This window comes from Danio rerio, chromosome 21 (assembly GCF_049306965.1).
Source record: "Danio rerio strain Tuebingen ecotype United States chromosome 21, GRCz12tu, whole genome shotgun sequence".
Lineage (NCBI taxonomy): Eukaryota > Metazoa > Chordata > Actinopteri > Cypriniformes > Danionidae > Danio > Danio rerio.
The window spans coordinates 3683146-3710115 of record NC_133196.1 but is presented as its reverse complement, the minus strand read 5'-3'; the positions used below and the strand labels follow the sequence as shown (position 1 = coordinate 3710115).

Sequence of the window (26970 nt, the reverse complement as noted above, 5' to 3'; positions counted from 1 at the left end):
TAGGCCAAATATCTAAAAATTCTTATTTCAAGAAGCATTTTCTAGGCAAGCAAAACATATTGGGCTCTATCATACACCCGGTGCAGTGTGGCGCAAGACGCGGCGCAATAGACTTTTGCTAGTTTCAGCTTGGCGCAAGAGTGGTTTTGAGGCGTTGCGCTACACTGTTTAAATAGCAAGTGCATTAGCGCTCATTTGTGCGCCCATAGGCGTTCTGGTCTAAAAAGGAAGGCGTTCTGAGGTGGGCCGCTGGCGCGTTGCTATTTTGAGAAACTATAATAGATTTTTCATTAAACTAAAACTAACCCGGTCTAAACTCCAGCGCAGAGTTGCACCTCGCTTACACACTGCTTAATACACACAAGAGAGCAATAGGCAAATATCTTTACATATGAAAACATTTCAATATTAAGGATATATATATATATATAGGATATAATAAGAATAGATATAGGATATAAATATAAAGAATTAAAATATTACAAAACACACTATTTTCTAGCCTACATAAATATGAAAAATCACTGCTTTTATGTCTTTTTCATCTCGGGAGGCTTTTTCAGTTCATTCATAACAATTTGCTTTTGTATAATGTTATTATTATTAGCAGTATTATTTATTATATCCATATTTATATTTGTTTCATTAAAAACAAGCTTAGATTTGTCCATCTGTCAGGTTTTAGACCATATGGGGCACAGCATGTGTTTTAGGTTATAACTCAGGTTTTTGAGCACATTTTGTTATTATTGTTCATTTATTCGTATGCTAGAAATTAGAACTGAATTTAGAAATAGTTTTGAAACAAATCTTTGCGCTTAACAAACAAAATTAATTATTTATAGACTAATTGATGTCTGTGCGTAAAGGTTTCCCTATCCAAGAGCGAAAGTGAAAGTGATCCATTATCTCTCATTCTTGCGCAGTAGATGCTCTGTTTAACTGTTTTCTGTTAAAAAAAAAACTGTCAACTGTTAACTATTTGCTTGTGAAATGCTCATTTTTTCCACTTAGACTTACTTTGCGTCCTGTAAATAGTGAATGCGCTCTTGGCGCGACGCAGCTGACTCTTAAAGGGAATGGGAGATGAGACTTTAATTGGTTTATTCTCAAAACACACCCATAACTCATTAAGAAAATAAACTCAACCCTTTTAGACCATGCGCTGCGGCCTTAAATTAGCAAAAACGCGTCCTGACACACCCGGGAAGCATTTGCGCACTGCGTTTTGCACTCTGCGCATGGACCGTCAAAATAGAGCCCATTGTCTTGTTTTCAGAAATAATATGGCAATTTTAAATGAATTTTTCCTTAAAACAAGCAAAATAATCTGCCAATGGGGTAAGCAAAATAATCATGTTTTTCCTTTAGACCAGGGGTCACCAAACTTGTTCCTGGAGGGCCGGTGTCCTGCAGATTTTTGCTCAAACCCTAATCAAACACACCTGAACAAGCTAATCAAGCTCTTACTTGGTATACTTGAAACATCCAGGCAGGTGTGTTGAGGCAAGTTGGAGCTAAACCCTGCAGGGACACCAGCCCTCCAGGACCAGGATTGGTGACCCCTGCTTTAGACACTTGTTTTAAGGAAAAACTCACTTCATTTTGGCATTTTATACCTTAAAACAAGACAGTGTGTTTTGCTTGTCTAGAAAATTCTTCTTGATTTAAGAGTTTTTAGATATTTGGACTAGAAACAAGACAAAAAATCTAAGTAAAAAAAACATTTTTTGCAGTGTACAAGTATCCTTTAAGACGTTATGCAGAAGATGTTTAAAGTCGGAAGTGTGTCGAGATTAAGCCGATTTTGTAAAATGCTCTTATACAAAGTGGCCAACCAAATGAGGGCGGCAGGATCATGTCAAAAAGCAACAATATCATGTGATAAGTCTGGTTAGTTTAGTCTATTTTAAAACCCTTTTCTCGTCTGCGGAGTCTACAGTATTCATTTGTGCATCATAAAAATCAACATTTATTATGCTTTTGTTCGCTGATTTTATCTTCGGCATGTTCGACTTGAAAACTTTAATGCCGGGCGGCTGCTTCTCACTCAGGGGTGTTATTAAGTCACTATAATGGGCGGGGCTTTCCTCCTCTGATTACACGAACAAAAGGGAGAATGACAATCAAAGTGTTTCTGCAGACTGTTTTTATTAAGTCTGATTATAAATTAAAAAAATAATACATTTTTACCATTACAGGTTGGTTTTACTCACACACTGTTGCTACACAACTGTGTTTAAACCCTTTATAAAAGTAATTTTTGCATAATAAGTGCCCTTTAAAATTGATTTTATATCACCATAATCAAGTTTACCTTAGGAAGACAGTCTCTACAAGTTAATTTTGTTATTAAACATACAATTAAATGTTTTTTCTAAATAAAAGCCAAGCTTCAGTTTGAGCTACCTGATTAAATTAGAAATATAGATATTTTATGAATATTGTATTTAGGAAATCATAAATGTTTTAATTTGCTACTACTTATGTGCATTTAGATATCTGAAACCAAAAATAAACATTATGTGATTAAAAACACACACACACACACAAAGATTTATGACTGATTTATCCGAGTATAGTGTCTATAAATCACTAAATGGCCTAGCACCTCAATACATTACAGATATGCTCACTGAATACAAACCTAACAGATCACCCAGATCTTTAGGAATATATGAATTAGAAATTCCAGGAGTTCAGTCAAAGCAGGGTGAATCAGCCTTCAGCGACTAATAGCGCCCCCTGCTGCTGGAATCAGCTTCCAGAAATAATCAGATGTGCTCCAACATTAGCCATGTTCACATCAAGTCAGAAACACGTGTGTTTAGCTGTGCCTTTACGCATCGAGCACTGTGCTACGTTCGACAGATCGCACTATTATGTCCTTCTTTTTTTGTCATTCCTTTAAAATCTGTTTAACACAATTAAACTGTTTTTAATCATTTTTATTCTTTTAATCGTTTTAATATTCTTGTTTCTTTTAGTAAAGCACACTGAATTACCATTGTATATGAAATGTGCTATATAAATAAACTTGCCTTGATTTTCGACACTGATCTAGTGATGCATTTACATCAAAGTAAGAATATACATCAAAGGGTTAAACAAACAAAAACAAATGAAGGTCAGTTTTTTTGTCCAGTGCAGAAGTGTTTTCTGTGGTCCAAAATATAGAAACAAAGGAAATTAAAGTTCACTGCACCTTGCTGGATGAACATGGGTCGGCCCTGGTAGTAAGTTTGATCCACTCCTGCACCCTGCGTGAGAAAACAACAATTATGGAACACCTCATCATCATCATCATCATCATCATCATCATCATCATCATCATCATCATCATCATCATCATATTGATCTAGACTGCTGGGGTCCGTTCTTCGTATGTGGATTACTCAGTTAGCTGCATTTGGTTATTGACGTTTTGACACGATCCAGGGTCGTTTCGTTCTTCAAACCTGATCCGAGAGTTGTTGTCATAGCAACAGTTCCGGTAGCTCAAACCTGGTTGGGAGCAGGCTCATTTTATATAAACAAGATTAGATCGGGTCAGTTCAAGCAAAGCAATTACTGAAAGTATGTACCGAATTCTGATATTTTCTTACAGTAGTAGTTATATACACTTGGGAAATGTTTTATATATATATATATATATAAATATATATATATATATATATTGTTTTGAAAATCAAATAGCACTAACATGCCTGTGTTTTAATTTCTGTGATAAATATGTCAAGCCAAAATCTTGATGGTTTATTGTAGGTATGTTGTTTACATGAAGAAATCTGTGTTACAAGTAAAATAAAAATTCTAATAATGAATTATATTTTGAATTTAAATAGTTTTGTCTTGTTTTTACATTAATTTTTACATTTAAATAGCCAAAATTACAAGTTTCAGTCTTTTTAATGTGATTAATCGTGATTAATCTCAATTAATTTTCAAAACAGTGTGATTAATTAGTTATATAAAATATATATATATATATATATATATATATATATATATATATATATATATATATATATATATATATATTAATAAATATTGGGGGAGGCAGTGGTGCAGTAGGTAGTGCCTCACAGCAAGAAAGTCGCTGGTTTGAACCTCGGCTCAGTTGGTGTTTCTGTGTGGAGTTTGCATTTTCTCCCTGCCTTCGCGTGGGTTTCCTCCGGGTGCTCCGGTTTCCCCCACAGTCCAAAGACATGCGGTACAGGTGAATTGGGTAGGCTAAATTGTCCGTAGTGTATGAGTGTGTGTGTGTGTGGATGTTTCCCAGAGATGGGTTGCGGCTGGAAGGGCATCTGCTGAGTAAAAAAACTTGCTGGATAGGTTGGTGGATCATTCCGCTGTGGCGACCCCGGATTAATTAAGGGACTAAGCCAACAAGAAAATGAATGAATGAATGAATTAATAAAACTTATGCAATCTGCACCCCCAAAATGAAAGTACACAGACTGCCACCTGGTGGTGCAAAGAGAAATCTTACTGATATTAACTTTTTACATCGCTTTAGTACAATTTGTGTATGATAACAGACATGCACAATATGTGACTTTTTAAAAGCAATAACATATTTATGCAGTCATAAACATGTTTTGACAGTTAATATGACGGTGACTTGATGCTTCACAAAAGTTGCAGACGCCTTTACCAATATGAAAATGTTTCTGTAAACATCCTGTTATTCTTTACACCGATTTAAAAAACGGCTACTATAATACTACTATGGCTACCATAATAAGGAACATCCGCTCTAACTGTAAAACTAAATAAATTGCTCTTGACACATGAAAGGGCCAAGCATGCTGCGCACAACAAGGTGTAAAGTTATTGTGTGTCATATTTATCAAACCGTTTACTGCTAATTTTATGTAATTTTGCTCACATGGATAATTGAATATTAATCAGATGATGTCATTACGCTGCTGTGCCGTCAGCCAATCGTTGCATTGCTGATCATGATTTCGAGGATGGATAGATCTGTCCTTCACAACACACGCAGCGATCTCAGATGATTACTCACCAAAACAAAGACAGAAATACATGATGTGCAGATTCAGAAAGAACTGATCTGGAGTGATTACCAGTCAGCTGGTAAAAATAGTTGCTAAGTGGGCGGGTCATTACCTGGCTGCTGTCTTGCGACTGATTGGTCAGCCTGGCGTCGATGAATCCTCCAGGCGGCGGCATCTTTCCAGGGATGCTGTTATAATAGTGATGATCTGCGGTCTCGTCTCCTTCCTCCGTCCAGGGCGGCTCGTCTGTACTCATGACTCTACAGAGAGCACAGAATAAGTGTTCGCAGTCATCTTTGGCTTCAGGCTCCTGGGCTACAACTGAAATCGCATACTTCCATACTATAAAGCACGCTAAAAACTGTATGTGAGCTGAGTAGCATGTCCGAATTCATCCATAGTATTGGAAAAACAGTATGTGAGAAGTAAACAAATACTACTTCCTGCAAAGAGCATAGAATCACCAAGAGGTGACACTCTAGTGCAATTTGGGAAACAGCCACTAGATGGCACAGCGGCCATTTTAGAATGAAAACCCCAATAGAATAACAGCATATTAAAAGTCTGTAAAATAAACTATTAAAAGTGTTGTTGATTATCATAGTAAGTGCTGTATTGTCGTCTTTCAGGTAGTATCTCAGCTTAATGGGCTTTTTAACTAAATAAATAAAAAACTTGCTTGTGATCGCGATAGCAATAAGATCCAATGGACGGCCGATCACTTTCACTCCAAAGTGCCGGAATCCGGAGCTGTTGCTGGGCGCTGCTGTTGCAATGGAACGTTCTATTGAGTGTCGCCTCTTGGTCATTCTAAGCTCTTTGCTTCCGGTGAAATTCTGAAGTGTATGCACCGCGGGAGAATACACGAATGGGAGCGAAACAACACAATTAACGTGAGTAGGTCACGTGATCATGGCAAATGGCAGATAAAGTACATTAGAGATCCATACATACTAATCACATTCATACTATAGAGAACATAGTTTCTAATGATTGTGTAGTAAATTTAAGTTCAAATGTAGTACCTGATGGACCAATACACTGCAAAAAATATTTGTAAATTAACAGTCTATTTCCATATTTGATGATTGATGGCTTTCACTTTTTTTGATGTTGAAAAATTTAAAAGGTGACATATTTAATAGCTTAAAATTTGATTGTAAGTATATGTGATGTAAATTATGGTACTTTTTCATTCATTCATTTTCTTTTTGGCTTAGTCCATTTATTAATTTGGGGTCGCCACAGCGGAATGAACCACCAACTTATCCAGCATATGTTTTACGCAGCAGATGCCTGGTACATTTTCTGATATTTTAATTGACGTATTTCTCTCTATATTATTTCTTAAACAACATCATAGACTCTTGTCATACACCCAGCGCAAGATATGCTTAGTATTTGCTTTAATTAAAACAAGTTAAGATTTGTCCACCTGTCGCTTTTTTAGAAGTATGCATCACCATTGGGGCATAAGAACAGGACGTGTGTTTTTATATAACTTTTTGACCACACTTCATTATTATCGTTTATTTATTCGTTTGCTTGAGATTAGCACTGAATTTAGAAATAGTTTTGACACAGATCTTTGTGCTTAACAAATGAAATTAAATATGTGGGCTAATGGATGTCTTCAGTGGAGTGAGTTTCCACTGTTTCCTTACTCCACCAAGGTAAATGAGTAAAGTAATGAGTAGTAGTAAAGAGAAAGTAAAGAGGCTGAATGGAGGAGGCTCGTTCTTTATTCTCGCGCTGCAGATGCTCTGTTCAACTGTTTTCTCTCTAGTGAAGTATTCAGTTTTTCCACTTACAAAATCCACCATGTAAATAGCAAATACACTATGGCACGACGCAACTGACTCTTAAAGGGAATGAGAGGTGAGACTCTGATTGGTTTAATGCACGTTATGCTCAAAACACACCCAGAACTCATTAAGAGAATAGACACAACCCTGTTAGACCATGCACTGCGGTGCAGTGTATTTTTCCTTCCTTAAAATAGCAAAAGTGGATTCAGACATGCCCTAAAAATACTTTTGTACCATGCGCTTTAGACTTTGCACATATATCGTTAAAATAGAGCCTCATGTCTCTAATTAAAATGCCAATAAAAGTCACTTTGTTCATCTACAGTGTTGAATTTTCAATATCATTTAACAGAGTGGAGCAGACCATAATGCAATTCACAACTGTAAATAAACAGAACACACCATGTGAACCACAAAATACAGAACCTGCTAATTGACTGATATTTTTTACAGTGTAGGCAATTTGGGACGCAGCCCTGTTGTGCTTGCATGAACTCACCTGTCGTGAATGGACGAGGGTTTGCTGGAGGGACACTGCAGGTAGAGCTGAAAGCGCAGGTCAAACGCCTGACCGATCGTACTGATCACGTCCTGAGCCAGACCGTCAGAGCATTCCAGAATATGACAGGCTGAAAATAATAATAATTAAAAAAAAACATCAATTCAAGAAAATCAATTGTGCCAGAAGAAAGCATTTACTGCAAACTAAAAATGTATTGTGAATTAAATGTTTTAAATTTTTTTTTATTAGAAAATGTTACTTCATTTGTCATAGTTTTTTTTATTATGTCCATTTAGTTTTTATACATTTTTTATTATTTTTGTTGTTTTAATGCATCAATTTATTGCCTTGCAAATAGCTAAAATAAGGTAAAATAAAAAGTTACACTTTTATACAATCATGTATATTGTATATTCTTTATATTGTATAATGATGGTTTGTTCTGTAGACAGTCGAAAAAAAAAATAGCTTAAAGTGGCTAATAATTTTGTCCTTAAAATTGTGTTTAAAAAATTAAAAGCTGCTTTTATTTGACCCGAAATAAAACAAATAAGAAAGAGAGGAAAAAATTCAAAGGGGGCTAATAATTCTGACTTCAACTGTATGTATATATATATTCATATATAAAGGAGTAAAGAGTAAACATAAAAATATACACACACACACACACACGACTAGCAGTGCGATATGGCTGTATATGTCAAATGTGCGTTGGCACTGCGTTTTTCTACTCTAAGGGCTTATTATGTGGTCTCTGTGTCTATCTTGTGGTGGAACGTCAACTGTCTTTGCTCTGCTCAATATGACAGGCTGATGGCAGCCGACGCGCTGTATCTCCAAAATTAAAATAGGCACTATCCTTATAAATAAACTGCATAGTTGCAATCTAAACAACTATATTCTCGCCTAAAAAAAGCCTCAAAAGAACATTATGTTGTTCAGCAGCAGCAATATTTGTCAAATTGTAGAGAGTTTATTGATCTGCTGTCACTTTATGAAGGCGGAGTAATACACAAGAGTGAAGAGGCTGTACAAGTGCTGTTATGCAGAATATTGCACAGATATAAGCCAATCAGATTTGAGAACCAGACAGGACAGTTGTATAAGTATATATAATGTGCATGTATATGTGTGTGTGTGTGTGTGTGTGTGTGTGTGTGTGTATGCACTGTGCTCATTTATGTTGTGTATATCTAATAAAAAGTATATACAAATAAATATATATGTGGATAGTTTGTTTTTGTATTTTATATGTTTTATTATACACACTATACATAGTGAGTACACACATTATGTAAGTTTTTATTTCGGATGCAATTGATCGTTTGATAGCACTAATACACACACACAACTTAACAGCAAATCTGCGCACTCACACCAATAATAATTACCAATAATTACTTAATAATAATTACTTAAGTTACTCACACACATTTTTTGTTCATCTGAAACCAAACGATTGTTCTAAAAGAGATTTTACGTTAATATAAAACTATTTCACAGTTCTCAGTGATTGATTAGGGTCACATAAAAAAACAATAGATAATAGACACTCTTAACCTGCATTACATGTTTAAATTCAAACAGAGAAGAAATCAAAAGCATAAGAGGCATGCATTCAGAAGTATTAAATATCAGCATATGGGCAAACGGATGGCGATCTGCTGACTTGCTCCACTGTACAGTGTCCAATACGGCATCTTTCCTCAGACAACATAGAAAACGCATTAGAAAGTACAGCGAGAGTTTTCAAACGTGGCCTCTGCACCGACAGGAAGTTAAAAGATCCATGAAATGAAAAGAGAGGCAGATACAACAGCCACAGAGATTGATTTTCTGATGCTAAATGTGGCCGTGGTGAACGGATCAATCATGCTTGTGTGTGAATGCAATGTTACAGCGAGACCAACACTATGAAAAGGCCCTCAGGAGCCATAGGGATGAAACTGTGGTTCACCAACAAGAATTTAATGTGAGCTATGAAGCGTCCAACATAAAACACTGCACACTTTGAGTTAGGGCTGCATGATATTGGAAAAAAATATGATTTGTTTTGCACTGATATGAATGTAATTTCACTAGATGACTTGAATAGCTTAAATTTTAAAGATTTCATTCATTTAGATCAGTGGTTCTCAAACTGTGGTACGTGTACCACTAGTGGTACGTAGGCCGCCTTCTAGTGGTACTCGGAGGAATGAAATATGTCATGTACATGCTACACGCATTAAAAAAATTATCAAAAATGATCTATATAATATGCCATATATGACATATAGCCTATATTCCTAATATAGGCTATATGTCATATAGCTGCCACGTTTGCCACATTTTTTTTTAAGTGTGCAGAGGCGTAGCTGCTTTACTGGGGCTACTTTTGTATTTCAATACTGCTCATTTTGGTGGTACTTGGAGAGATATTTTTTTTCTGAGGTGGTACTTGAGGAAAAATGTTTGAGAACCACTGATTTAGATTGACTGGGGTTATCAAATCTTTTTTCTATGCAGTGCATCTGCATAAAACTGAAGGCTTCAGGTAGTATCCAGGACATTTTTGTGGTTTTAATATGGTTTTAAACCAAGAGAGTGTGTCTGTGCCTCAATTATCAGGAAGGCTATTCCAGAGTTTAGGAGCCATATATGAAAAGGCTCGACCTCCTTTAGTGGACTTTACTGCTATTCTGGGTACTAGTTTTTTAAATCAACTAAAACATTTTCAATAAATATCTGACTATTTACTTCTGTGTTGATTGGCGTTTTTTCTGTTGACGTCAATCTGAGGGTTTCCATAGCAACTGCATATTAATATCCTCTCTTACTGTAAGTTTGTTATGAGGGAACGATGCGCAAAAGAAAGCCCCGGCCCTAATCAATCTTTAGTTTCAGTTGAAAGTACATCAACAAGAAGTCTCAGCCACTTCTGGTTGACGTGGACTTTGACTAAAATCAGTGTGATGCAAACTACCCAAATAATTTTTGTAATCTTTGCTGATGTTAATATTGTAGTTAATGTCTTAAAACACAGTAAGATCAAAAGTCGGAATCATTTTGAATGATCTCACCAGAACACACCTCATGACAACCTCAACCCAAAGAAATTGTGAGTGTGCCTCAAATTAGAGGTCTGCATTCCTACTGCTGTACTGTGGGAGTTACAGGACCCGATCAGACTTCTTGCAGCGCGGAAACAAATGTCTAAATAAAGCACGGGAGCGGTCGGTAAGTGGTTTAATTTTGGATGGGAGCGAGCGGTCTAACAATATTGCTCCCGACTCCTGAGCGAGCGAGAACGCGAATGTATGTGTGTGAATGAGACAGCGTGATGCTGCGTTTAGCTTGTTTGTTGCTGTCTATGTGTGTGTGTGTGTGTACGAATGAGAGAGAGAGCTTTGTGCTGTCTCTCTCTCTCTCTCTCTGTGTGTGTGTATGTGTGTGTGTGTGAATGAGAGAGAGAGAGTGTGCCGCTGTCTGTGTGTGTGTCACTTGCTTGTGCTTATGTGTGTGTGTTTATACAGACAGCTTGTTATAGGCTGTCTTGACTCTGTATAGCTGGGTGATTTTCGGTATTGTTCCCCCCCGTCCATTAGCGGGAACGAGTGCAGCAGGTAGAAAACGAGGCGCGGGGGGCAGCGGGACAACAAATGCTGAATATAACGGGAGCGGCCAGGTTCGGGCTAAAACCTGGCGGGAGCAGGATTCAAAATTTAGTCCATCGCAGATCTCTACCTCACACAGGTGAGTGGGTTTGACTAACCACCTGTGCCTCCTCAATTGTAAATCGTTTTAGACAAAAGCATCAGCTAAGTGACTAAATTTAAGTTTTATTAAAGCAAGTTAATAACTAATAAAATGTAGTATTATTGTTTTATTCAGTTTAACATATGACTATATAACACGGGTATTTCCTAATTAGAAAACATTAACGTTTACTTATGTGACTTTATGAAACCTGTACATACAATAAAGCAATGAATTAAGTATGTTTTGGTTGCTGTGAAAAGTCCTCTTTTTTGCAGCTTAGGTCGATATCATGATGAAGCTTATACCGGCAGAACCCTAAAAAGAGATGATCATAGGAAAATACAGGTGTAATACCTCTCCGGTTAACAGGATCCTTGGCCACATAAGCGACGTAATCAGTCGTGTCCTGTTGACAGAAGAAAAGAGAGAGCGATTAACGTCCAAACTGAGCCAGTTCCACCTTTCATGTTTCTTTAAACACTTTATCAGGTAAAGAACCATCTAAAGTGACAAACCAAAATTATTAATCATACACTCTCAGAAAATGGGACAATGTTGGACCAAAGAAGGTACAAACCCTTGTCACTGGGGCAGTACCTTTTTATGGAACAGATTTGTACCTTAAGACAAAGAAACTAATGGCAGTTTGTACATTTAAAGACATGATTTGTACCATGGGAAACCACAATATACCTTTCGTTTTAAAACCTGCAGATACAATATTGCACCTTCATCAAAAGTACCATGAAGGGACCACTACAGTGACAAGACACTTTGTACCTTAACAGTGTCAAACGTGTTCCTTCAAGAACTATTTAAAGGCATTTTGCTTAATTTATTTTCAGTAAATTTAAAATATCAAATACATTTTAAACAATGTTTTTTTTAAAGTCTTTTTTTGTTTAAATGCACCTTTTCCATTGACAATAAAGAATAAAAAATACTTTACCCTCAATCAAAAGATCTACTGTTTGCTAAACATTCCACGACACCTTTCACAAAAATGTTACAGAAATGCATTCCCTCATCTACAATATAAAACTTTTTTTCTCCATTTTCACACAATTCTTTTGTAATCACTAAAAAGTTTAGTTAATTTCAAATTTTTTAAATAGAAATAGAATTATGCTAAATTATTGAAATGAGATATGCTCAATGTTTGATTAGCTTCACAATACTAAAATGTCTGCATGAGCACCCTGCATATGCGAGACTTTTGCAAATCACGTGTGTAGTGGAAAGCAAACAGCAATATTTAATTTTATTAGGCTTGGGCGGTATTATGGTATACCGCGGGATCTAAAAATAGCAACAGTGTCAGTTTCAATACCATTAAACCATCATAAAAAACAATGCACTTAAATAGGAGACAAGTATTAAATAATCAACATTATTTATTTAATGCCTAAAAATGTGTATGCGGGATTGTCATAACGGGACAGTGTGGAGGAGAGAGAGAGAGATAGAGAGGGAGAGGTGAGGTGGGGAGTCGCGCACCAAGTGACCTGCAGTTTGGCAGTATTTCCGGTTTCGACCGAACAAGAAAGGAGACGTGGTGAATACAAACTAGAGGTCTGCAACTAGAGGTCCGCAATTTCTGAATAAAGCGCGGAAGCGGTCGGTAACTCTGGTGTAATTTGAAAGGGAGCGGGCGCGCGGTCTAACAATATCGCTACCGAGCGAACACGCAGGCATCTGTGATCTGTGTGGATGCTGTTTGTGTGTGTGTGTGTGTGTGTGTGTGTGTGTGTGTGTGTGTGTGTGTGAATGAGAGAGAGAGCATGGTGCTGTGTGTCGCTTGGTGCTGTCTCTCTCTCTCTCTCTCTCTACGCGGGACGCTCTCTCTCATTCCCACACACACACACAGAGAGAGAGCGTCCCGCGTAGATCTCTAATACGAACAAGACAACCAGGTGACCACGAACCTAAGGTTGCATATACAATATTCAGTTTCTGAATGGTTTAGGCACAAGCCAACAGTTTGGTTATGCTGTCTGAGCCTTACGTCATCATTTTTTTTATTATGCACGGTAATACCGGATACCGATACCGGGAGAAGGTTTGACGGTATCAAAATTTGGATACCGCCCAAGCCTAAATTTTAAAGATTTTGTAATAAAGACGAGGTTATCCAACACTGTACGTTTTTAATAAGAACACTTGTGTACCTTCATTCCAGTTGTACTATAAAAGGTACAGAACAGTATCATAAGAGGTATTTTCTGTACCATAGAAGGTACAACTTTTACAAAGGTTCAAAATTGTTTCTTAAGGAACATTATTTGTACCACCTTGTACCTTTTTTTCTGAGAGTGTAACTATTTCATAACTGTGAGCTCATTACAATAAAAGCACCTCCATTCGCATATTAAATCTTAAGAGTCTCTCATTCAATTGTCATGATTATGACACAACAATAACTTCATAAACATAAGACCGCCCACATTTACATATTAAACCAGCAGATTCACTCATTCAGTTGTCAAAAGCATGATAAAACTATCTAGCAACTGTTTAGCCCATTAATATTACATTTATGTTTACATATTAAAACTAAAGTCATTAACTGATCTGTTTTAACTATATCTTAATTGTGAGTATTGTTGGGCGATGTTGACCAATTTGGCATCGTACGATGTCTAATGTGAAACATTGTAGTAGGTGGGGGGTTGGTGTGGTGGTTGTTAAATATCAATTAATTCATAACGAATGAATTATTTGTAGCCTAACGTTTTCTCTACCTGACCCACATGGTCTTTGCTTTACCCATAACCAAACCATAAATAAATATTGTTACAAACAAATGACCACCTGTCAATCACTTTTAGGCAGAGTGATCTGTGTCATTATAATGACTGTTCCCACAGCTGGTGAAGACGACGAGAGTTCGGTTGGAGTTTATTGTAGTGCATACATTTTCATTGTTTTCACTGCAAAATCCTCACTGTGTGCGCCAATTTAGGAGACATTTATGCAGAATGCATCTTTGCACCTTAAAACGCCAAACAAAGCGCTCAGGAACAGATAAACAGTTGTTATGTGAACTTGCTGTAGTAAAAAGCCTGCAGTGCTTGCCCCGCCTTTGTGCTCTTCTTATTGGCCCACTGCTCTAACTGAACATGAATGATTGGGTAATATCAGCTGTCAATCACTCAGTCAATGCCTTCCTGCCTACAGATGACAGGAGCTACAACCGCGAAAATGTGAAGCGCTGAAGATGAGAGAATGAAAACAACACTGACAGATTTACCTACAGTTACTAATAATGGCACATCTCATTAGTGATTATGTGCTGAATGTTAATCTACCATTAACACTTGTCCAAGAGTGGATAAAAGACTTCCAGTGGCTTCAAGTCCGCTATGTAAATGACTAAAGCCATTCACTGTAAAGTCTGTGGGACGGGGTTTGCAGGTAATAGCGTTTGCCACACATTTTAAGTATGAGAGGTGCTGTGTAGTCCTTCATTTAAAGGGTCACGAAACACCAAAACACATTTTTTGAGCTGTTGACAGGCGTATATGTGTCCCACACTGCTAAAAACACTATTAGGACACCTATATTTCACTAAAAAGTGTAAATTGGTTGTTTTTGCGTTGTTTCAAGCAAATTCGTACTTCCTGTTTGAAACTAATTTTTGAAGCTGCGTCACGGTCATGACATAATAGCGTGTATTCCAGCGTGCAGACTGGACGTCTGTGCCAGAGTGAGTCTTATTACGTCTTACAGTGTGTTGCATTAATGCATGAGTAAGGCTTGGTTCAAACCAATCAGCGCGCTCTATTGTGCAACTTCATTAATATTCATTACTGTCAGAGTGTAGACGGCAGAGACGCCACGTTGTGTTGGCAAAACAAGCGTGAAGTGTTGCTTTTATAGTTTGCTGCAGTTAAGTTTCGTTTTCATTTTCTCTCTGAGAGCTCAGACTCACGCGTGGATTAACAGTGTACGCGACGCTCGACAACAATAACTTACGTGTCTAAGGAGGATTATTGTTTACCTGAGAGCTGTTCTCATCTGCAAACGCTGAGATCCAGATTGTAGTCTCCTCTAAATAAAGACGCGGCTCTAGTTGCTGGTGATTGTCCTGTCTCTACAGATTTGGTAAGTGAGCGATCAGTGCTCTTTGTTTATTCCGTTCGTATTTTATTTGTATCAAACAAACTATTGCACCGAGTGCAATAGTTAGCACTAACAGTTACAACCAAACTATAACCTCGTGTTGGATTTTGTGACTGGAATAACACACGCGGCTTTCTGACGCTACCTGCCGTGTGCATCTAAGTTTCCGGGAAATGCTGAGTTTTTTTTCCTCATTCGCCGTGCGATATCAAACATTGCATGAAAAATACACGCTTAGAGCAGCGCCTCGAATCAAATATCACGTTTGTCGCGAGGGGCATTAATGAATTCCCTGAATGAAAGAGCCAAACTGCAGTTAAAGTCCACCATTTAATAATTTGGCAAATAATTTGACTACAGATGTCCATGTAAACACAGTCACATTGTCCGCTGTGGTTGTGTGTTTTGACTCTGAAATTCAGCGCGCCCAAATAGACACTCCCACACCAAGCCGCTTTTCTTCCTCCGACACTCCCCCCTAAACAGAGCTAGACACGCCCACTTTTCTGACTTTTTCCAAAGTAGAGGTGTGAAAACACACTGCTGAAATGAGGGGGTTTCATGGCCCTTTAATCCTCACGATGTTGTCAGCCGTGCAAGCGGCAGCTATATAAGAAATTTAACACAGCTCATAAAAAGACCGTTATTGCTACTAAGATGACATGCAAAGGATAAGTTATATTTTAATATAATTGTGAGGCAGCGATGGATCGGGATGCCGGCTCAGCATCGTGAAGTTTGTCGGCCATCGGCGATAGACGATGGCATCATCCATCGACACAACCCTAATTGTGAGCTTATTAACATTAGACCACCAACATTTTTACATATTCAAATCTGTAAAAAATTAAAATTCAAATAGCAAAAAAGGGTGTAAAAAAACATGTCAAAGTACTAAAATACCACAAACTGGAACCGCTGCGTAAAACATATGCCAGAATAGTTGGCGTTTCATTCCGCTGTGGTGACCCAATGATAAATCAGGGACTAAGCTGAAGGAAAAAGATTAAGTGAAAATACCACAAAAATGATGCCTCCTTTAATCAGAAAAACAATCTCAGTCTTCAATTTTCAGTCTGTCTCCATCTTTTGCGAGTGACTCTAAGATTCGTTTGAATAAACGTCAGCTGAAGAATGCAATAGTATCTGGATGCAGCCTTTATGATGCAAGCTGAGACTGCATCACTCAGTGAAGCAATGTCAGACACAATGCACTCAAATGGAGCGAGTGACGTCACGGTGAGGGGTGGGGTTAGGTGAGCCCATTAAAAAGCATTGGATGCAGCTCAGATTGCACTGCACCAAGTCTGCATCCAGACCCCTCTGGAAGAAAGATTCACTAGTGTCAAACTGTAAAGTCTTACCGGATCTCCACCGGAGGCAAAGGATATGGACTGCATGTGATGATTGGCTATTATCTGTGGAAAGAGGAGGGGGAATCATTCATCTGCAATACAACACTGGCTCCTGAAAGAGAGACGATCAGTGTGTGCGTGTGTGTGTGTGAACCTGTTTAGAGTCGGGTGTCATCAGGTTTAAACTGCTGGTGGAGATGTTGAGGTTGATGCTCATGCCAGCGAACTGCAGGTTACTCTTGCCCAAAATACTGGAGAGGAGTTTGGAGGGAGTCTGAAAGAGAGACGGACATATATCCAGTCATGTGTTCACCTGTAAAACTATTGCATTTGTATTAGTTTCTTCTGTCTATTTTGGGGAATCAAACCTGTGATCTAGAAACAGGTCTGCATGGTAAAATAGATGGTGTAAAATCTGATAACTGCTCATTTGATAGACTTTTTGCTTGAAATTAGCCTAAAAATCATCCTCCACATTTTCAAATTATGACTTCAATAATCTTTGTTCTAACTCTACATGTGTACACGTGCACATACACACACAGGAAGTGTCCTCCTAAACCACATATTCAGGCACACACACACACACACACACACACACACACACACACACACACACACACACACACACACAGCAGGAGGCAGCAGGGCTGATTACTGCTGCTCAGTGCAGAATGAGTCACCGTGCTAACAGTATGCCCACACACACACACACACACACACACACACACACACACACACACACACACACACACTGCAGCGCCATTTCTCTTTCTCCTCTCATTTGATCTCCAACTGTCTTTATCTCACGCAGACCTTCTGAAGCTCCTCTTTCTGTGTGTATCAGTGTTTATGTCTTATCTTTCTTCATCGCCATTAATAACCTCCCCATCGCTTCCTGTTGTCATCTGCAATAATCTGTAACCCATCTCTGGTGATTTTTAATTAAATTCAGAGTAATTCCGTTTGCTTAACTCTTCATCATCATGTCTGCACCATCAAACCTTACTTTCCATAAAATACACATGGAACAATGGAAATGATCATTTATAAAGTATCTTTTCACATTTCCCATCTGGTAGGGACGTGCACATCGATGCTCGAGTATCGATATATCGATACTTTAAAGATTTTAATTTGGTATCAATATTTTAATTATATTTTAATAATTTCTGCTAACTAAATGTTTTAGTGCCGTGTGCAGGATTGTCAGTGACGCTTTGTATACAAGACGTTACACCAAACAATCTGCGGCGGAACGCAACGTGAGCGATCATGTGCCTTTCAGATACCTTACATCAGGGGTGTCCAAACTTTTTGGACCGAGGGCCAGATGCAAAAAAACAAACGTTGTCGCGGGCCAAATTTTACATACATCACATAGACACGCATATATATATATATATATATATATATATATATATATATATATATATATATATATATATATATATATATAAATACAGTTGAAGTCAGAATTGTTAGCCCCCCTTAATTATTAGCCCCCGTTTATTTTTTCCCCAATTTCTGTTTAACGGAGAGAAGATTTTTTTTCCACACATTTCTAAACATATTAGTTTCAGTAACTCATTTCTAATAACTGATTTATTTTATCTTTGCCATGATGACAGTAAATAATATTTGACTAGATATTTTTAAGACACTTCTATACAGCTTAAAGTGACATTTAAAGGCTTAACTAGGTTAATCAAGTTAACTAGTCAAGTTAAAGTAATTAGGCAAGTTATTTTATAACAATGGTTTGTTCTGAAGACTTAAGGGGCTAATAATTTTGACCTTAAAATGGTTCATAAAAAAATTAAACCGCTTTTTATTCTAGCCGAAATAAAACAAAAGTCTTTCTCCAAAAGAAAAAATATTATCAGACATACTGTAAAAATGTCCTTGCATCATTTGGGAAATATTTAAAAAATAAGAAATAAATCAAAGAGGGGCTAATAATTCAGACTTCAACTGTGTGTAGATAGATAGATAGATAGATAGATAGATAGATAGATAGATAGATAGATAGATAGATAGATAGATAGATAGATAGATAGATAGATAGATAGATAGATAGATAGATAGATAGATAGATAGATAGATAGATCATAACAAGAACTGCTGCTTAATTGAATGCATGTAATAGCGACACCCGGTGGTTATTTATTGAATTACGTTCATTTTTGTATAGCGGGCCAGATTCTATTGATATTTATAAAAAGCCTCGCGGGCCGCCACAAAACTGATTGCGGGCCGCAGATGGCCCGCGGGCCGTAGTTTGGACACGCCTGCCTTACATACTCAACACACGCAAGTCACACACTTCTGCATTAATACAGAATGACACGAAGACTAGAATGCATATACATACGATATATTACTCTAAATCACTCAATGATCAGATATGTCTGAAATATTACTGCAAATACATAAAATAGAATGTGGACATGAATCTGAATACAGTGTACTCCAGCAGTTCAACTTATTCTGTCATTATTTTTTTATTATTAGCCGATGGTGTGTGTGTACCTTTCTCTTGCGCAGAGCTCCTTTGGCACCGGGAACAGCTTCACACACCAGACTGATCGCCTCCCTGTTAAAAAAAAAAACACACACACACAAATATGAAGATATGAGTAAGCCTGAAGTACAGTGAGAGCAAACTGTCTGAAAACAGACCTTCAGGAAATCAAAGTGCAACACGGTTCATTCTGAGAAAGATTTGAACAGTCTCAGTGCAATCCTTTTTGCTGGTCAAATGATACACAATGACAATGGTAGAATGATGATTGTTGATTGTTGATGGCATATAAAAACAACAACAACAATAATAATAATAATAATAATAATAATAATAATAATAATAATAGCTAGATAAATAAAAAATTAATTACATCAAGTTTACAGTAAACTTTATGAGTATATAACATCGAAATAAACAACGAAACACTCTTAGTGATGCAGACAGCACCCTCTAGTGGATTTGTAGTCTGAAATATTTAACAACATATACTATTAGTAATGTATTTCAGATTCATACAAATGCCGACAGCACCCTCTAATGAGTTTGTTGTCTGAAACATACAACAAAATACACTCTTAGTTCTGCATTTCAAATTCACACAAATGCAGACAGCGCTTTGCTGTGTGAAACGTACAACAACATACCCTATTGGTATTGCGTTTCAGATTCGCACAAATGTAGATAGCGCCCTCTCTATAGAATATGTTGTCTGAAACGAGCAACAAAATGCACTGTTAGTAATGTATTTCAGATTCGCACAAATGTAGACATCGCCCACTAGTGGATTTTTTGTTTGAAATGTACAACAACATACAGCATTAGTAATGTAATTTAGATTTGCACAAATGTAAACAGCGCCCTCTAGTGGATTTGTTGTTTGAAATGTACAACAACATACAATATTAGTATTGCATTTCAAATTCGCACAAATGTAGACAGTGCCCTCTAGTGGATTTGCTGTGTGAAACATACAACAACAAACCCTATTGGTATTGTATTTCAGATTCGCACAAATGTAGATAGTGCCCTCTCTATAGAATTTGTTATCTGAAAGGTGCAACAAAATGCACTGTTAGTAATGTATTTCAGATTCGCACAAATGCAGAAAGCGCCCTCTAGTGGATTTGTTTGAAATGTACAACATCCAGCATTAGTAATGTAATTTAGATTTGCATAAATGTAGACAGCGCCCTCTAGTGGATTTGTTTGAAATGTACAACAACATACAGCATTAGTATTGTAATTTAGATTCGCACAAATGCAGACATCGCCCTCTAGTGGATTTGTTTGAAATATACAGCAACATACAGCATTAGTATTGTAATTTAGATTCGCACAAATGCAGACAGCGCCCTCTAGTGGATTTGTTGTTTGAAACATACAACAAAATACACTCTTAGTACTGTATTTCAAATTTACACAAATGCAGACAGCGCCCTCTAGTGGATTTGCTGTGTGAAACATATAACAACATACCCTATTCACATTGTATTTCAGATTCGCACAAATGTAGATAGTGCCCTCTCTATAGAATTTGTTGTCTGAAACGTGGAACAAAATGCACTGATAGTAATGTATTTCAGATTTGCACAAATGTAGACAGCGCCCACTAGTGGATTTGTTGTTTGAAATGTACAACAACATACAGCATTAGTAATGTAGTTCAGATTCGCACAAATGCAGAAAGCGCCCTCTTGTGGATTTGTTGTTTGAAATGTACAACAACATACAGCATTAGTAATGTATTTCAGATTTGCACAAATGTAGACAGCGCCCACTAGTGGATTTGTTGTTTGAAATGTACAACAACATACAGCATTAGTAATGTAGTTCAGATTCGCACAAATGCAGAAAGCGCCCTCTTGTGGATTTGTTGTTTGAAATGTACAACAACATACAGCATTAGTAATGTAGTTCAGATTCGCACAAATGTAGACAGCGCCCTCTAGTGGATTTGTTATCAGAAATATACAACAAAATGCACTTTTTGTCATTTGTGACGTTACACCATAAATGGCCCACCCTGTATATGTAGTCAAATAATGTATAATAATAATGATGATTCATGCATAAAAATGATAATGTTGTTTCCTGATAGGCAAATGCTAATAATGATAATATTAATGAGGTTAATATTAATTATTATTATTATTACATAAAATATACAGTGGAGTTTGTCTGTATATTGTTTAAAATAAATTTAAGGAATAAAAATTTCCAACTCAGTTTTGTATAAAGAAAATCAAAACACAGTAAAATTCAAAGAGAGTGTATATGTTAACATTATATCGAAACATCTGTTCATATTTTCCAAAACTACTAACCACAGAGTTATGGGATCATAAAAATATCTGTCTGCAAACAACTTTTAGGTTCAAAATTAAGAAAATAAACATTCCTTATGGATGTGACGAAAAATGTTAGCGAGTTTACTGTATAAATTCTTTGTAAAAATTCTGTGAATTAAACTAAACAATCCCAAAAGAAAGAATGCTAATCTAAAGAATAAAAGTTGGCTCACTATGGAAAAAAAAAAGATTGATTTTATTTTGTTTGACATTTTTGCGTTTATGAGGAAAAAGCTTGGATGTGACATCTTTCCATTATACATGTAACATCTGTGAAATTAGCATACCTGTCAACCCTCCCATTTTTCCAGAGATTCTCCCGTATTTTACAGTTCTATCCCGCTCTTATCCTGTAAAGGTATTTTCCCGTAATTCTCCTGTATTTTTCTCTGAAGGGTGCAATAAACATTAAAGAGCCGATCCTCTGATATCGGCACTGGAGGGGGGACTAAGGCACTCGCCCTGCGGCCTCATGCCAACGCACGCCTCCCAACAGTGCCGATATACAGCCATATTGCAACGATACAAGTGTGATATTACTCATATATATATATATATATATATATATATATATATATATATATATATATATATATATATATATATATATATATATATATAATAGATCAGAATAAACTATATATAACAATCAACATTTTAGGATAAAACAGTACTAGAACTATATATAATCAGTGTATTTATAATGATTCATTTATAATAATCTAAATCTGTGTTAAATATTAAATAAACATAACAAAATTAAAACATAACAAATGATTGCATATTGAAATATTATCTCATATTATGGTTGATGTTGTAATATTAGGGTGCCGAGGGTTCACACTCCGTTGTGGACAGTGTGTGCTCATGTGAAGCAGGAAGTCAGGCAGAAAAGAGGATATGACATGTCATCTCCAGCGCAGCTAACGCTAACAGCGGCCCACACAACACAGCGCTCAATAAACAAGAGCCGTCCGCTGGGATGAGCCCAGATCCGCTGCTGCCACGCTAATGTTACACAATGACTCATCTGCACACACACACACACACACACACTAATTTACACTCATACACACACATATAGAGACACACGCATGCACACACACACACTCACTAACATCTCACGCGCTGCTTTTAGCAACAATAAATGAGAGTTTGGCAGAGGATGCAAATACAGAAAACACACATAAAAGAGCTGATAACAGTCATGTATCGCCACATGGGGGCCATTAACTGTGATGTAACCCAAAAGCAGCTAAAAAGCAGAGAACAACAGCCATTACTGTGATTTAGTAGCAAAACAACAGAATATAAATGTTTATCAATATATAAACACAAAAGAAGAAACTGTGCTTTCGGTCAATCAGGTTAAAGGGGTGGTCCACTACGATATCATATTTGACACTTTAGTTGATGTGTAATGTAGCTGTGTGAACATAAACAACTTCTCTGAATGTAAGACGCTCAGAGTTCAATGCAGAGGGAGGCATTAGCTATGTTTCCATCCATCTATTTTTATGCGCATTATGGATATGCACATAAACTGCGAAGGAAACACTTTTACCGCACAAACTCCAGCATGCGCATTAAAAAAGGTCATGTGATTTTGTTAAAAGAGATCATGGCTGTTTCTCAATTCCAAGAACGCAGAGAATGGACTTGTGTTCTTGTGGAGAGCGGTCTTGCCAGGTGTCCTCGGAAGAACGAACTCAGGAGACCGCGAGGGCAGAGAACGCGTCCTTTGAGAAATGGGATGCTGCGTTCTTCCTGATGGTCACATGACCTTCACGTGTTTTAAATGGAAATTATTTAAACATTACAGCAATCATACAACGATTTATTGTTTTTCCCCTCTTCAAAATATATACTTTGCATAAATATCAATATACCCTGCACAATATAAATTTCAATACGAATTTCAGCAAACAAACAACCCTTAATGTGTTTATTCCTTTATTAGGATGTCCATGTTAATGTTTACTTTCACCGTTTCATTTAGGGAAACTCCTGAGGTAAATAAGTAATATCTCTGAACTTTAATAAGTAATCTAAATAAAATTCTGCGCTTCCCACCTCCAGTCGCAATGACTTCTGGGACTTCCAGAGCGAGTTCGGTACTCTAGTCTGCATCAGTGAGTCCTCGATATCAAGAACACATCCGGGAAGTTTCACGCGTCCTCCGTACTTGCGGTCTTGAGTATTGGAACTGAACTTAGGCAGCTGATGATGACGTTGCACGAGAACACGAGGACGCAAGACAGCTGAGGAACTCATATTGAGAAACAGCCCCTGTGATGGGCGATGCAGTGGCGCAGTAGGTAGTGCTGTCGCCTCACAGCAAGAAGGCCACTGGGTCGCTGGTTCGAACCTCGGCTCAGTTGGCGTTTCTGTGTGGAGTTTGCATGTTCTCCCTGCCTTCGCGTGGGTTTCCTCCGGGTGCTTCGGTTTCCCCCACAGTCCAAAGACATGCGGTACAGGTGTATTGGGTAGGCTAAATTGTCCGTAGTGTATGAGTGTGTGTGTGAATGTGTGTGTGGATGTTTCCCAGAGATAGGTAGCGGCTGGAAGGTCATCCGCTGCGTAAAAACTTGCTGGATAAGTTGGCGGTTCATTCCGCTGTGGCGACCCCGGATTAATAAAGGGACTGAGATCATGTGATGATAAAAATGTGTGTGAATGGACAAACTATCAGGCTGAGCACACTGTAAAACATCATGTATCAACGCTGTGTGCGCACAAAAATTTTGCGTACGCCAAATTTCACTCTCGTTTGGATTTACTAACGAGGAAATGAACGTGAGAATGTGCATTGTTCTACGCCAACTTCATGCACGTGCATTTCCTGTGTGTGTTTGTTTTATTTCCATCAGCGCCTCCTATAGGCAGTTGTGTTAAATTGCACACTACAAAGTATCTTTGAGCCGTGCGATGGCAGCTGTATGGGACGGGATCATCCGCATGTCTAGCAGGTATATAAGGTTTCCATGCCATGCAGTTGACCAGCCAAACATTAAAGCGCAATCTGCAGCGATCGCCGGTTTTCTCGATGTAATCAGAGCGATCGACTGCACGCACATTGCTATAAAGGCGCTATCTGAAGATGGATTTGCATATGTGACTCGAAAACATTTCCATTCAATAAATGTGCAAACACTATGATGCTCAAATGCGCTTAACAAAATACACACACTTATTAATGATTCCTACTTGTCTTCCTCGGGATGAAGAGTGGGCAAAATCTGATATGTAGTGGGGGGAAAAAGAAGAACGAGTTCATCAGACGCTGGATTCCAACCGGGTTCATGAATGACAGTGTCAAAACATGTTGCTATGCGCTTTACAAGCTACGCCACTCACGCTACTGATGTCCTTCCTCTTTAGCTTTGTTGTCTCTGTCATTTAAACGGGCAGAAAGCCCTCAACTAGCTCATTTCAATGACAAACTTGCAAATAACAGTTTTTCTCTGGTCTACCTCCGAAAGGAGCACCTCCAATTCACATTCTGTTTAAAGTTTCTCTTTTTGCTTGATTTTGCCAATGCTTTTTCGTTTGGTTTTGCCAAGGTAGAGTCATTAGCATATTCATACAGGGGAGGAGGCAGGGAGGGGTTTTGCACTTGTGCACGTGCGCTCAGTTTCACGTTAATTCGGATGTACGTAGAGAATATGGGGGGGTTCCGCGTACGCAGTGTTTCATACATAAGCAATGTTTTAGTATGATTTCAACGAAGGTCTTTGTACATGAGGACCCCCTGAAAAGTTGTTTTGGTCATTCTAAAGCGCCTTACCGTTTCAGTATTAGTGTTATTATATTATTAATGACCTCCAGAATCAAGAGCGTCTGTGCTCCCCGTCTGACACCTTCAAACGCAACCGCGTGTTCACGGCTTGTCAGGATTGCTTTGTGAGGCGCAAGTCATTTATTAGATGAAGAAAAGATTGAAGCAGCTTCTCCTGCTGCAGTAAATTCAGCTTTTACTGTTGATATTTGGTGCCAGTTAATCAGGAAGTGACCATTTTGTTCGCTTTGACTCGTTGGATGGAAACGCTGCTTTATTCACACGTCTTTTATGCGATAATCCAGTTTTGCGCATAAAGTTTATCGCATTTTTGGATGGAAGCATAGCTATTGGCTTTTACAGAGTACGCTTAGCAAAGCCTACAGCGAATGAGTTTTGGGGACTACAAAAAAATACTTTCGGGCTAGTGAGATCACAAATGCTTTAGATTACGCACATTTACCACACGCGCACACACTGCGCAGCACAGAGCTTCTTCTGTTTCGGTATTTGGGCTTTTAAAGGACACAACACAAAGACAGAAGAGCTTACAGTTTAATTTTAATTATGTTCCAGAGAATTATAAAAAAATATACAGCTAGTATTTGACAAAGGAGAACTTCCAGAATCTCTCCCGATTCAGTGCTGGATTCGGCTAAAAACTCCTCCAAATGACGAAGCTGTACAACCTGTAAGTGCATTTATTTTTTTAAATCGATCTACAACATAACGTTATTTTGTAGTGAGGATGTAAACAAGGATGCAAACCAGGGGTTACCAATCTCGTTCCTAGAGGTCCAGTGCACTGCAGGGTTTAGCTCCAACTTGCCTCAACACATCTGCCTAGGTGCTTCAAGTATACCTAGTAAGAACTTGATTAGCTTATTCAGGTGTGTTTGATTAGGGTTGGAGCTAAAATCTGCAGGACACCGGCCCTCCAAGAACAATTTTGGTAACCACTAATGTAAACAATGGGAAATGCTGTTTGGTACCACTACTACAAATTCATATTTATCCGTCAAACCGCTGTAAACACCCTCAATCTTCACTATACAGAATTAGGAAATATGAAAGTCATGTTCATGTTAACTGAGTAGCTGTCTATAATCAAAGTAAGATGGATTGGGCATAATGAATATTTTAATCCCCAAGTTTTATATGAGAATTGTGTCCTCAATCAGGTGGAAAGGATTCTGAATGATTCAGATTAATGTTTGAATAAAGGAACGAAACCGCCGAAAATAAACCGCCGAAAATAAAATGAATGAATGAACTTTCAATGGAGTTTTTGCGCACACCCGCTGCTCCTAGCGGCACTTGTTTGTGAGCGGTCTTTCGTCTTGTTTTACACTTAAAAAACTAAATGGATGCTTAAGTCTATTTAACTGATTATATTTTAATTCAAATACATTATGGATGCTGCAAAAGAAACTGAAAAGTCACAATAATCAGTTTTTCGGTGGCTGAAAAACACTTAAACCCGGCGCAATGCAGTGCAAGGCGCGACGCAATTGTTGTTTGTTAGTTTCAGCTTGACGAAAGAGTCGTTTTGTTGTTTTGCACTATGCTGTTTTATTAGCAAATGCATTTGCTCTCATTTGTGCGCCCATAGGCGTTCTGGTCTAAAAAAGGAAGTGTGTTAAGGTGCATTGCTGGCGCGTTGCTATTTTGAAAAACTAAAATAGACGGTTCAATAGACAAAGCCGGTCTATTGTCCAGCGCAGATCGCATTAGTTGTGCACCTAGCTTACACATTGCTTAATATACA

General features: G+C 37.8%; 1 protein-coding gene and 1 long non-coding RNA gene across 5 annotated transcripts in view; one reads left to right on the top strand and one right to left on the bottom strand.

Moving 5' to 3' along the window:
* Nucleotides 1-26970, bottom strand: part of shc3 (SHC (Src homology 2 domain containing) transforming protein 3) — a 65541-nt gene that overhangs the window by 7033 nt on the left and 31538 nt on the right. For 3 of the 4 annotated variants that reach the window (XM_073935689.1, XM_073935690.1, XM_073935691.1), the window contains 7 exons: nt 19082-19145; nt 16704-16823; nt 16559-16612; nt 11427-11478; nt 7329-7458; nt 5134-5281; nt 3206-3260 (listed from right to left, as the gene is read on the bottom strand). In XM_073935689.1, the coding sequence (XP_073791790.1) occupies nt 3206-3260; nt 5134-5281; nt 7329-7458; nt 11427-11478; nt 16559-16612; nt 16704-16823; nt 19082-19145 (623 nt within the window). Of the gene's footprint in view, nt 1-3205; nt 3261-5133; nt 5282-7328; nt 7459-8094; nt 8142-11426; nt 11479-16558; nt 16613-16703; nt 16824-19081; nt 19146-26970 lie in introns of those variants that run through there. The other variant, XM_073935692.1, reaches the window with a different exon arrangement.
* Nucleotides 18492-18644, top strand: LOC141379952 (uncharacterized). Its single transcript, XR_012397073.1, has 2 exons — nt 18492-18529; nt 18562-18644. It is a non-coding gene; the product is annotated as an uncharacterized lncRNA (long non-coding RNA).